The sequence below is a fragment of the Polistes dominula genome, unplaced genomic scaffold, assembly GCF_049000335.1.
Source record: "Polistes dominula isolate Pdom_NZ unplaced genomic scaffold, Pdom_raw_medaka contig_80, whole genome shotgun sequence".
Classification (NCBI taxonomy): domain Eukaryota; kingdom Metazoa; phylum Arthropoda; class Insecta; order Hymenoptera; family Vespidae; genus Polistes; species Polistes dominula.
This window is the reverse complement of record NW_028301111.1, coordinates 1835777-1850286: the sequence shown is the minus strand read 5'-3', so window position 1 is coordinate 1850286 and position 14510 is coordinate 1835777. Positions and strand designations below refer to the sequence as shown.

The window sequence follows — 14510 nt, the reverse complement described above, 5'->3', positions numbered from 1 at the left end:
CAAAAAAAAAAGAAAAGAAAAGAAAAGAAGAAAAAGAAACAAAAAAAAAACGTTCATAATAACATTGAACAAAATTTAAGGGTGGCGTGTGCTCTGTTGTTTAAGAAAACTCAATGAGAATAATACTGAAACGAGATAACACCAACGAGCACAGAAGTATTCGTGTGTATGTGTATATGTTTGTGAAAAGGCACGATGTGATGAAAGAATGTTAGAGAGAGAAAGTATTTGTGTGTGTGTGTGTGTGTGCATGTTTATGTAAGAGGAAAAAAAAAAGAATAAAAATTCAATGTGTAATAATAATAATAATAATAAATATTATTATTTTATATAGCATATTATAAATAATATAATATACATTTAGTGTGTGTGTAATATAAATTATATTAAATTAATAATATGTAATAATCAATTTAATAAATTAATTGTTTATTAAATTTATAATTTGTTAATAAATAATATAATAATTTAAAAAAATATTAAGTTATTTATTTTATATTAATTTTTAATAAAATGTAAATAAATAAAATTAATATATTATAATTTTATATTATTTAATTATACTAGAATTAAATAAATAATATAATAATTTATTTAATTGATTAATTTTAAAATATATTACAATATACGTATTATATATTAATATTTATATTAATTTATTATATTCAATATTAATATTAATTATTATTATTATTATAAAAATACTATAAAACTCAATCATAAAAAATGAAATAAAATAAAATATTAAGAAGGAAAAAAAAGGAGAGAAGAAAAAAATGAACCAAAGACAAGAAACACAAAAAGAGTAAGAAAAAATGTGGAATAATTATTAAAAATAATAATTAAATAAATAAACAAATAACCAAACAAAACAAGAGAGCACCTTTGGTATTGTGCACGCCTGAATGTCTGTGTGTGTGTATGTATATGTATGCGAATATGAGAATGAAAAGAAGATAATAATAATAATTTTATAATATATTATTAATATTAATATTATTATTATTATTATCATAATAAAAAAAAACAAACAAATAATCAATGATAACAAATAAAAATAAAATCAAAAATATTAACGAGAAAAATTGATAGAAAAATAAAAAAAGGAGAGGAAAAATATAACCAAAGACAAGAAACACAATAAAAAAAAAAAAAAAACAAAGTAAGAGAAAAATGTGTGGATAATTATTAACAATAATAAACAAAACTAAAACAAAACAAAACAAAAAAAAAAGACGGCTTGGTATCGAATCGGAAGTACAAAGTAAGCTCGAACGCCGCAGCGCCCAGAACCACTAATGTGCTCGCTCGCAGCGCGGACGGCAACTTCGAGGTGACCTTGGCCACCAAGGCCACAATCTACCATCAAGGATTGGTCGAGTGGAAGCCCCCGGCCATTTATAAGTCATCCTGCGAGATCGACGTGGAGTACTTCCCATTCGACGAGCAGACCTGCGTCCTCAAGTTCGGTTCGTGGACCTATGACGGCTTCAAGGTAACACTCGCATGCTAGCCGTTAAGTCAAAATTAATTATAATAATAATAATAATAATAATATATATATGTATACACACAAAAAATATATATATATATATTATCTTAAAATATAAATATGTAAAAAATAACAATCCCAATAAGCACCCAAGCCCCTACTGAAGGCCCCGCAAACAAAACCCACGAGCAAAAATGGCCCATCAGTTATTTGTATTATCATTTTATATATATATAGTGAGTAATAAATCACCTAAGTTATCTCTAAACAAAGTAGAGATATTATTATTTAAATAATAATAATCACTTATATATATATATATATGAAAAAAGGGAGATCGAAAATGAATTTGAAATCAATTCGATTTCTCTGACGATACACGGAACCATTGATAAATATATTATATATTATTAACCCATTAATATTTATTTTAATTAATTAATTAATTTTTAGATGATAAGATCAACGTTAGAATAAAAAACTGTTATCGAATAATAGAATTTGTTTAGCGGTGTTATGACGTACGATCGGTTGTTACGGATCAATAAAACCAACTCTTTTTTTTTCTTTTTTATTACGAAACAATGAAAAAGAAGAAGATAATAATAACAATAATAATAATAATTGTTTGTATTATGATTTGTTATTTTTCTTTTCTTTTTATTATTTTGTTATTGTTTTTTCTTTGTTCTTCTTCTTTTTCTTGTTGAATTAGAAGCCGATCGTGATCACGTTCGGCACGTTTCTTCGGTGATTACAGCGCAGATGGGAACTACGAGGTGACACTGATGACCAAGGCAACTGTCCACAGTACAGGATTGGTCGTATGGCAACCTCCAGCTGTTTATAAGTCTTCCTGCTCCATCGACGTTGAGTTCTTTCCGTACGACGTACAGACCTGTGTTTTGAAGTTAGGCTCCTGGACCTATGACGGTTTTAAGGTGCCACGATATTCATATCGGAGCACGATCATCTCGCAGATTCCTTCCTTTATCTTTTTATTTCTATTTTCTTTTGATTTTTCCGCTCGTGAATTATTACATGTGTGTAATACATATTTATATATATATAGATATTAGTATGACAATTTATTTTTGGCAGTGACCTAAGTCCAATATTTATTTTTCTTTTGTATTGGATGTACTTTTTTTATGTCAATTTATTTTAAAGTTGCAGATTTTACGGTTAACAATAATATATTATTATGTCTTTTTTTGTGAAAATTAATTTTACAGTTGTCAATTTTATTACGGTTAACAAAAATATATTTCATCGGTCGCCAATGATGATTGTCAGTAACCATAAATTGTAAGTGATTTCTTAAATATGCAACAACAAAAATATTCAGTATTATAAGAATAAATTATTATTTATTAGAAATTGTTTATATATTTTTTTTTTGAAAGAGTACTATACAAATATATGAAATTATTTAATTAATAAAAACATATTTTTATTTGTAAATCACTTCTTACTTGACTTATGACCGATAAAGGGATATTAATGTAGACTTAGGCTACTTTCAATATAAATGATTCATATATATTTAAGTATATAAATATGTTGGCACACAAATATGCATAATATATATTTAATTTATATACAGGGTGATTCACAAGCCCTTACCATCTAAATAACTTCAAAAATATGATAGTAGCACAAAAGTGGATACAAAAAAAGTTGCATGAAAAATTTAATATTATAATATGGCATTACTATTGTTTTGATAAGTTGAGTAATTTTCATGATTTAATGGTCAACTTTGTTTTTTTAAATACAATATTATATTTAAATACTTATTTTCGGATAGCGGCTTTCAAGACGAATCCAATGATATGCAACATTAATATTTTTGAAAGTCAACGAAAGTAAAAATTTGCGAACAAGTCGGGTCACGATACAGTTCTTTCGCTTCAGATGGCGCTGTGGTCGTGTTAGGTGGCGCCATGGTCGCGTCATTCTTCAGTTGTTTCGACAAAAGACGTTTTTGAAAGTTTTTATTGCTCATTCTCAGGTTTTATATTTAATGTTGCATATCATTGGATTCGCCTTGAAAGCCGCTATCCGAAAATAAGTATTTAAATATAACATTGTATTTAAAAAAACAAAGTTTACTACTAAATCTCAAAAATGGCTCAACATAACAGAAAAATACTAATATCATGTTTTAGTCCTGAATGTTTCATGCAATATTTTTTTATCTACTTTGTTGCTGCTGTCATATTTCCGGAGCTATTTAAGTTACAAGAGTTGGTGAATCACCCTGTATATATATTGTTTCCAAACTGATTGTTTTTTCCTATTATAAATATGATTTTATTCCATTTTGTTTTTATTTCCTCGTAGTTTTATTTATCAGCGTTTCTCCTTGCTCCTTTTCGTTGAGTCTCGTTGAGAATGCATTCTCTTCACGTTGTTTATGATTATTAAGGATTTGCTGCTCTTTGGCCGTAACTCGTGTGACTTATAATTTCAATATATGATATATATTATAGTTTACATATTATGTATATATATATATACATATATATATACATATATATGATATATGGTTGTTGGACTTGCGGTGTGTGATCTTGATTATAATTAATAATTAATAATTACATTATATATGGCAATGATGAACGATTCTAAGTTGTGTTTTTTTTTAATTTTATTTTTCTTTTACCACATCCGATTTTATTCTTAAGAATTACGCTATTATTTCAAATTATTATAGTGTTTCTCATAAAGAAAATATTTTATCTTCATTTTTGCTCGGCAAACATTTTAGTATTCTTTTTGTCTATGTGTGAGGATCGAAGTAAAAATTTTATTTTTTGTATTTTTAATTATTTATTAGTTAATTATTTAATTAAAAAATTGTTTACATAGGTCACAGTAACTTTTATGTATTTTGTCAATGATGTATGCAAAAATAACTTTTGAATAAATGAACTTTAATGAAACACTTAACAAACTTACAATTAAAATTAATTATTTTAATAATAATTATGTAATAATTTAGATCCTCGCATTGACAAAAAGTAAGCTTTTAATAGCAACGATAATAAAAAAAGTATCGCGTAATTTTTTCTCAAGATAAAATTTCAAATAACGAATCAAAAATAAATTTATAGTTGAATTTTCTTTCTTTTTATTTTTTTATTATTTTTACAGTTCGTTATTTTATAGTTGTATAGTTATAGTCCTACGTATGATTATTATACATAGGAAATTTAGAATACTCGACGCATTTAGTGGGAAAGGTATAAAATTTTTAATATTTTATATAAAAAAAAGAAATATAAAAACGAAAGAACAAAAATAATTTCATAATTATTTAATAAAATGTTCAATTAATTGAATTAATCGATTAATAATCAATAAAAACTTTATGAACATGTTCTATTTTCACCCCCTCCCCCATCCACCTGCCCTCGTTAAATAAAAAATTTCAATTGAATATTATTATAAATTTGTATAAAAATATGACTTTGAGATAGTATTGAGAATAATTGTGTGTATGTATATGTAAATATATGTATACGAAAACGTAATGTTGATTGGTTACATTACGAAATTCTGTTCCATTGACCGCAAAACGTGAAATTCTCTTCGTACAACACACTGTATATATACATGTCCAGCTCTAAATTAGTATTGTTTGTGTTGTTGGTGTTACTATTGTTAACAGGAAAGGAACCTTTATAGAGAATCGTATATAATTTAACTATGAATTATATAACAGCGGTTTTGAATCGTTATTGTTGCAAATATGAAAACAGAACACTATACACGTATTGAGAATTTTAAGTTCGATTAGGTGTCCTCTGATCTTGCTAAGTGTTACGAATTATAGATAAATTTTCTAAGTATAGTTAGTAATGTCTAACTGATTATACTAATTCTTGAGTAGATTATTGAACATGTAATTAATTGAAATAATATTTTGTAATTGGAATTTTGAAATTCTTTGTTTTGTCACACATATTTGATTTTCAATTAATTTTATGAGAATGATTGAAGGAAGATAATATAGTAGATGGGTACCCACTTTTTAGGTTATGATGTTCAAATTTTGATAATATATTTTGATATTTAAATATTACAAATAATTTTGTGTTAATATTGTTTACATAGAATTTTATTAAAGATTTATGCAAATAAAATATAAAACACTACTTGTTCAATGTTCAAATTATCTTAATACAATTTATGATATTATTAAAGATTTATACAGTGGATATACTACTTGTTCAAAGATCAAATATTATTAATATTAATCTAATTTATAGTATTAAATATAAAAAATAATTTTGTGTTAACATTAATCACATAGAATTTTATTAAAAATTTATACAATTGGTATATACAACTTGTTTAATGTTCAAATTGTTTCAAGTAGACTGTATGATATTAAATATGAAAATTAAGATTATGTTAACATTGATCATACAGAATATTATTAAATAACAATTGTATAAAATGTTGAATCTAAATAAGTAATAGTAATAGTTATATTAACTATGAACATTTATTTGTATAAATGATGAATCTAAGATTGAAAGTAATTTTGGTCAGTAGAATAGTTATACAGTAAATTATTGAAATTCATATGAATGTGTTGTCAAGAACAGACATTTATACATTTAGAAACTAAATATTAATTAACTTGGAAAGTGATTATGTTGGATAGTACTGTAAATACCATTGATATATTTTAAGCCAAATGTTCAAAGTTAACAAATAGCAATACAAATTATTATTAAACATTATTTGTATTATATATGTTTATTATAAATTGATATTATGATTACAATGTTAACATAAAATTATTGTTCTTATTTAATGTCCTAAAAAAAATATTAACAAAATTTGAATATTAAAAAAATATTAAAATATATTTAAATTCACTAACAACACAAAACAATTTTGAATAAATCATCTATCGATACAAATTTAAATTTAAAATTAGGGGTTTCCCATTTTTCTCATATAACTCCAATGAAAAACTCAATTAATTCCAAAATTATTTTCCACATTTTTGATTATATTTTCTACTCTCGATATACCCATTTAACATCTAATACGGCCCTGTATTATCGCACGAGTGGACATTCCGAAGGTTAAATCGAAGTATCGATCAACCGGAACAAACATCTTCCACCTACTTGACACAGTTAACACAGTAAACTTTCCATTGACTTCACCTTCCAAATCATTTCTCTTTTGTTAACATATATATATATATATACATGTGTGTATATATACATGTACTTATGAAAAAAAAATATATATATATATATATATAGAAGGAACCATTAACCTTCGTTTCGTACTTTACTTTCCATTGTTTCCTTAATGATCTGACAATGAAAAGAAATCTCAAAAAAGAAAAAAAAAAGAAATTTAATTACTTCAAACCTAAATTTAACTTCCAACATGAAAAAGAAAAAAACAACAACAACGTTACATTCAAATAAAAATTACCAACTTAAAAAAAAAAAATCATCACCCTAATTTTAGTATTCACATCTCATTAGAATATCATTCGTTCAAGTATAAAATCATAATAATAATAATAATAATAATAATAATAATAATAATAATAATAATAAACAAAACAAAAACACACACACACACCCCCCATAGAAAAAAACACACATACATTTAGACACACATATATATTTCTTAAAACACATTTTACGTTTACATTTTTACAAAAATTTTCCATCTCTGACTATTTCACTTATGGTTGCATCTTTTACTATTACTTATACACACATGTAGTTCATTGGGTGTATAAAGATAGAAAGAGAAAGAGAGACACATACACAGTGAGAATGAGAGAGAGAGAGAGAAAAGGGATCGATATTTCGTTGCATGTAGTATACTACATGTAGGGAGAATTCTATACGCTTATTTCAACGCGTATCTCTTCGTACCAGGCTTAAAGCTCGCATAAGCTTTTGTAAGCATCGAAAGAGAGTGAGTGTATGTGTAAGAGAGAGAGAGAGAGAGAGAGGGGGGAGAGAGAGAGAATATCCCTCGAATTTCGGGCTTTTCGCACTGGGAGTTTTCTATTAAATTTACCGACACCGTAAGCGTGATCATCCTTTACTATCATCACCCCATTTTATTCCCACAAATTCTTTTTCTAACTATTTTTTTTTTAATATTTTTTTTTTATTATTTTTTATAAAAAAGGAACAATTTAAAGCTCAAAATTATTAAATTGTTTTGATAATTACGAAAGAATATAAATTAAATGATATTAATATTAATAATTAATAATTAATAATAATAATATATTTAATTCAATGAATTAATTACTATTAATAATTTAATAATTTAAAATTAATAATATAAATTAGTAGTATATTAATTTTTGATATTTGTTATATTTTATTAATAATTTTGTAATTATAAAAAAACCTATACTATTTATTAATATTAATATATTATATCAAAAAGATATGTTATATCACAAATAATAATATTAATATTAATAATAATAATAATAATAATAATAATAATAATAATTTATGGAATATTTTTTTGATACACTACAAATAATTGATTTTAGATTTTATATTAATAAATTGATATAACAAATAACCAATCAATTGACAAATTTTTTACTATCATAATTAAACAATCCTAAAAATAAATAAAACAACAGAAAAAATAATTTAATTCACAATTATTATTAATTCCTATTAATTAAAAAAAAAAAATCATTACACCATTCTTTCAATCAATCTTTAAATATAATTCTTAAAAAACAAAAGAGAAAGTCCCAGGGAGTGTCCAATTTCATCGAACCTACAACAACACGTTCCTCCTTCAAAAAAAAAAAGCTATAAAAAAAATGGGGATTTTCACGTCACGAGTATTATGACGACGTAAAATTAACGTCACAACGAACGTCACGTCACGAACATATTCATACAAAAAAAAAAAAAGAAAAACCCCATGTGTGTTATATCATACTTGTATTCAACTGAGAAAGTAGGAGTGTTATGAAGGATGGGTGTGGGTGTTAGGATGTTAGGGGTTGTAGGAAAGTGTAGAAAGGGGGTTGTGTAAAAGGAGGAGGATCAAATCGATCGATAACCTTCCTCCCCACTTCCCCCAGTCTCATTCCCCCCTTTCTCTCTCTCTCTCTTTCTCTCACTCTCTCTCTTTCACACATACTTTCTGTACAGTCTGTCCTCACTTCCACTTGAATACTGTCGACTCATGTATATGTATCGATTCATCGAGTAATAAAATCCATGCCAATCGCGGCACCCTTATGTGCTATAGTTATGCTATACTCTGCTATATTCTCTGCTTCAACTATCTACATATACATACATATACATGTATATACATATATACATTAATACATGCATTTATACATAACTTACTAGTATAGTATAGAATGTATGAATACAAATTACCTTCCAACCAATCACGTTTCACCATACTGCAATATTCTTCTTCTTCTTCTTCTTCTTCTTTAACCCCCTCCAACACCCTTATACCCCTCCTCCTCCTCCTCCTTCTTCTCCTTATCCTTATCCTTCTCTTTTTACTTTTAAAAATTCAACACTATTTAAAACGATCAATCTTTGGATACATACACACATACATATCAATCTTAAACACACACATACGTACATATATTTGTATATAAAAAAAAAAGCTTTACTATTGGTTCAATCATTTTCACTTGTTCTTAATCTTCATTGGTTTTTTTTTTTTTTTTTTTAATCATTTTGTGAATATCCTTCCTTGTAGAATCGATAACACAATTACATACACACGTATTTAGTTAGATATGTGTACATATATACATGTATATACTTTCTTACACATATGTATGGGTGGAAAGGCAAAGCCCAAGCAACGTGGACGTTTCTCGAAGTTGAAGGAAATTTGGCTTCGAGCTTCTCGATCGATAATATCCTTCCGGATTACGTGAGCACTCGTTAATATGAACTCTCCTGTCGGGTTACGGAACTTCTCTACCTTTTATCCCTTACCTTACCTTAAAACCTACCATACTACTACTATTACAGCCTTCTTCCTCAACCCATTCTGTTCGTCGTCAACCACCTCCACCTTCATTTTCAACTCACAACCTACCCCTCTTCGGTCGCTACTCGACCACCTTTCTATCCTTTACCCTCAAGCTTTCAAGAGAATTGAGTTAAAGGATAATGCCTCGAGCCGGTTTCATGGGAAACGAGCTTAAGAAAAGAGATAGATGTAGTATCTTCTTCTTTTTCTTTCTTCATTTCTTATTTTTTTTTTTTTTTGAGATAGGAGACCATCTAAATAGGATAACGATTACGTTCAAAGGTTGGACAATGTTTATCCTTGGAAAATAAAGGGAGATTTAGTTTTGGATAATAATTATTAGGATACTTTATTTTTGTAAATTGAATGAATTTAGTTAAATGATTTTTGGTATTTATTTAATTAGTATTGTAACCCTTTGAGCAACTTGTGAGTATGTAAGAGATTAGGTTTAAGGTATTAGTTATTGGTGTTGAGTTAATTATTTGATGATAATTTATTCACATAGTCAATTTTTATAAATAATATATAATTATATATATGTCTTGTTCAATGATTTTTGTTATATTTAATATTCAATTAGTATTGTAACCCTTTGAGCATATTATGATTATGTAGGATTAGGTGTATAGTGTAAGTTATTGGTGTTGAGTTTTTATTATTTGATGATAATTTATTGAAATAATTGTATGTAAAAATATTTTTGTTTGTTGATCTAATAGTAAGTTTATAAATTAATATATTTGATTAATCATTCGTTATTTATTTAGTTAATAACATAAATTTTTTGAACACATTTATGAATGTATTATACGTGAACTGTAAAAGTTATTGTTGTTGAGTATTTTTAATATGGTCAGACATATATTAAGTAGTACGAGAAAATATTCTGATATTGTCAGACATCTTATAAGTAGTACGAGCAAATATTCTAATATTGTCAGGCATCTTTTAAGTAGCACAACAAAATATTCTTATATGATCAGACATCATTTCAGTAGTACAAGAAAATGGTCAGACGTCTTATAAGTAGTACAAGAAAATGATCAGACATTTTATAAGTAGTATAAGAAAATGATTAGACATCTTATAAGTAGTATGAAATGATTATAATATTCTCATTTGATCAGACATATTTTAAGTAGTACAAGAAAATATTCCTATATGATCAGACATCTTTTAAATATTACACAAAAAATAATCTCCACATACTCAGACATTTTTTTTTAAAGCTCACAGGGTTACCAAAACATAATTTTTCAATATAAACTATCATAAATAATAATTATTAATAAATTCATAATTTTAAATGAAACGACCAAATGAGTTAAAACAAATTCGAATGATTGAGAAGAATTCGAATTTAGTTGTATTTCAAAAGATAATTCCATCATAAGAATTTTAATTGATAATTTGATAAGGCAGAAGAATCTAATTTAAAGATGGATTAATAAAAATAAAACCCCCATTTAACAACCATAGTCAACGTTAGAGTCGCGTGTCCCAACAAATATCGGCCCGTTCTCTGACCCGGTCACGTTGACATGAACCACTCAACGAGTCAGCGACTTGCTGCCGTTCCTGGTGTTAAAGCCATGAGAGCACTATACTTTACCCTAAGGGCCTCTTAAAGGGGATATACGGCAATGTCTATGGAATATACTTCCCGTTTCAAACGGAATTTCATTTCGTCCGAGAGATTTACCATTTTATTTTCGATTCTTTTATTTCTCCTCCTATCACCATCCTCCTCCTCCTCCTCCTCCTCCCTCTACCTCTCATTGTGTTAGTTTAAAATTGTTTTCAATTTCTTATCGTACGATTACTTCTAATAATTTTTGTTTTAAATATTGTATTTTAGAAATAATAATATTAATAATAATAATAATATATAAATTGAGATTTAATTCTTATTTTAAAAATTGGTATAATATATTTTTAAATTATTATTATTATTTATAAATATTTTACATATCCAATATTTAATTTATATACAAAATTGTTGTAATATTATTTAAAATTATTATTATTATTATTATTATTATTATTATTATTATTATTTATCCATATTTTAATTATCTTATATTTAATTTAAATTTAATATTTAATAAAACCATAATTAAATTATTAGTCAGAAAAAATATTCTCACAAATGTTTATTTTATATTAAATAATTATAAAAAATTATTGTTTTTGGTTGACGTGTTAATGTTATTAATATAAATATAATAATAATTAATTCCATAAACATTGAAATAATTTATAAAAAATTAACCACAAAACAAATTTTTCCCATTTTCCATTTGAATATGGTTTTATCACTCCATTTTCAAATCACACGATGTTTAATGGTTCCAATTTTAATTTTAGTTAAAATATCAAAACCTTCCTTAATTTTCCTTCTTCTCTTTCTCTCTTTCTCTCTCTCTCTCTCGCTCTCACTTGCTTTATCTCATAGACCGATGATTTTGATTAGCATTTTGGATTATGGGGGTGGTACGTTAACTTGATAAGTTGAAAGGATTTCAAGTGTTGAACTTCATTTACCCCTTTTCAAATTTATAAATCCGATTAAAACAGGTATCACGATGACTATAACGATGACTATAATGATGATGACAATGATGATGATGATGATGATTATGATGATGATGATGATGGTGATTTGGATTACGTTTATTAATATTTAAACTTAACAAACACATTTTAATTGGTGTTAATCCAGTGAATTATTTTTCAGATTAACAATAAAAATAAAAATGAAGAAACATCAATATGAAAAAACAAAAAAAAAAACAAAACAAAAAATCAAATTCAATTCACTTTACATCACGTGACACACAATTTTATACCTTTTCCATGGGGAATGCTCGATTATTTAAATCATGGTATTATAGTAGCGTCGAAAACATGTTTCTTATGTCACTGTTTTGCTTTATTTATTATCCACACACCTGTATATTTTATATTTTTACTTTATGTAAGATGTTGTGGTTGTTGTACGGCTCGCCAATGCAACCTGGTGCATTGATAATGCAGACTACTTTTTTCTTTTTTCTTTTTGTTCCTTTTCGTTTTGTTTTGTTTTTCTTTTTTCTTTCGCCGCATAGTTGCAAAAGGATGACACGTCGAGTGTGCAACCAATGCTCTCTCTCGTTCGCATACGTTACATACACACACATATATACATATTTTATATACATATGTATACGTAATGTGCATAGGTTGATATACAGTGAAGTGCAAAAGTTTTCAATCACCTTTCTTGGTTTTTTTTTTTTTTTTTTTTTTTTTTAAATTGATAAGAAGAAGAAAATAAACTATTTAACATGTACCTAAAGTATTATACATGTTGTGATATAATCAAATAATAATAATAAAATCAAATAATAATATTTAATAAAAGAAAATTCTGAATGTTAATAGTAAAATAATTATTTCTTTATTTTTTAAATATTGAAAAGTGAAACAATAAATAATTTATTTAAGATCTACCAAAGTATTATAAATGTTGTAATATAATCAAATATGATATAAAATAATACACACATATGATATAATCAAATACTAATAATTAAATAAAAATAATAATATTAAAAAAAAATACACCTAGATTGTTAATAGAAAAATAATTATTTTTTCTTTTTAAATTGAAAAGAAAAACAATAAATAATTTATTTAACATGTAACAAAATACATATTGTGATATAACCAAATATGATGTAATATAATCCACACATATGATATAATCAAATAATAATATATAATTAAATAAAATAATAATATTTAAAAAAAGACACTTAGAATGTTAATAATAAAATAATTATTTCTTTATTGTTTAAATTGGAAAGAGACACAATAAATAATTTATTTAACATGTAACAAAGTACATATTGTGATATAACCAAATATGATATAATATAATCTACACATATGATATGATATAATCAAATAATAATATATAATTAAATAAAATAATAATATTAAAAAAAAGACACTTAGAATGTTAATAATATAATAATTATTTTTTTATTTATTTTAAATTAAAATGAAGAAAGAAGATAATTTATTTACCATGCATTTTGGTACATACTTTGATATATAATATAATCAAATATTAATACAATACTAATATAATAACATAAAATATAATGAAATTAATAAAACTCCATGTACCACATTTAATATTATAATTTATACTACATTATATCTCAGACTTCTTATTTTTTTTAAAAACAACACATGGTGGTCAGAAAATTAACAGATTCACACACATATACATACACATACTAAAATAGGGTATCCCAAAACTTTTGCAAGCCACTGTATACGAAACATTTTCTACTCTACTCTTTACTTTTCCCAGTAAAAGCTACTAAAGTCTGAAAATACGTACTTGTGTGAGTATATATGTGTACATGTATGTTTGTATGGGTGTTAGTTTGGGTAAGGCGTTAAAGAGACACCCACGAAAATTCTACTACGGCTCGGTTGCACTCGACTGTCACCTTCACTAACGCAAACACATGTACCGCAAAGAGAAAAAAAAAAACGAAAGAGAGAGAAAGAGAAAGAGAGAGAGAGAAAGAGAGTAACACAAACATGCGGTTACATTCATACAAACATTTTCGTGACAATTTTCTCACACACAGGAATGTAACGTTGGTACCTTACTGCTGCATTCTCACGCAAGTTCATACATACATATATACATATGTATGATATGTATGTGTATATATATATGAGACTTATCAAAACGCACGTAAACAGATGCATCGTTGCGGATCATGCTATGTTTTATACATATACATATATATACATATTATACAGCAACCTGCATTGAAATCTATATATATATATATATATATATATATATATATATATATTAGTATATATAATATATAATATATACAGTGAGAAAATATTTATAAGAATATTCGTAATTATTATTGTATATTTTTAGAGAATT

The 14510-nt window shown here is 25.7% G+C and overlaps 1 protein-coding gene across 8 annotated transcripts in view; it reads left to right on the top strand.

The window, feature by feature from the left end:
• nAChRalpha4 (nicotinic acetylcholine receptor alpha4) overlaps positions 1–14510 on the top strand; it is a 185045-nt gene that overhangs the window by 115574 nt on the left and 54961 nt on the right. For 5 of the 8 annotated variants that reach the window (XM_089176758.1, XM_015330883.2, XM_015330882.2 and 2 more), the window contains one exon: positions 1315–1495. In XM_089176758.1, the coding sequence (XP_089032884.1) occupies positions 1315–1495 (181 nt within the window). Of the gene's footprint in view, positions 1–1139; positions 1496–2252; positions 2434–14510 lie in introns of those variants that run through there. The other 3 variants (XM_089176757.1, XM_089176759.1, XM_089176760.1) reach the window with 2 other exon arrangements.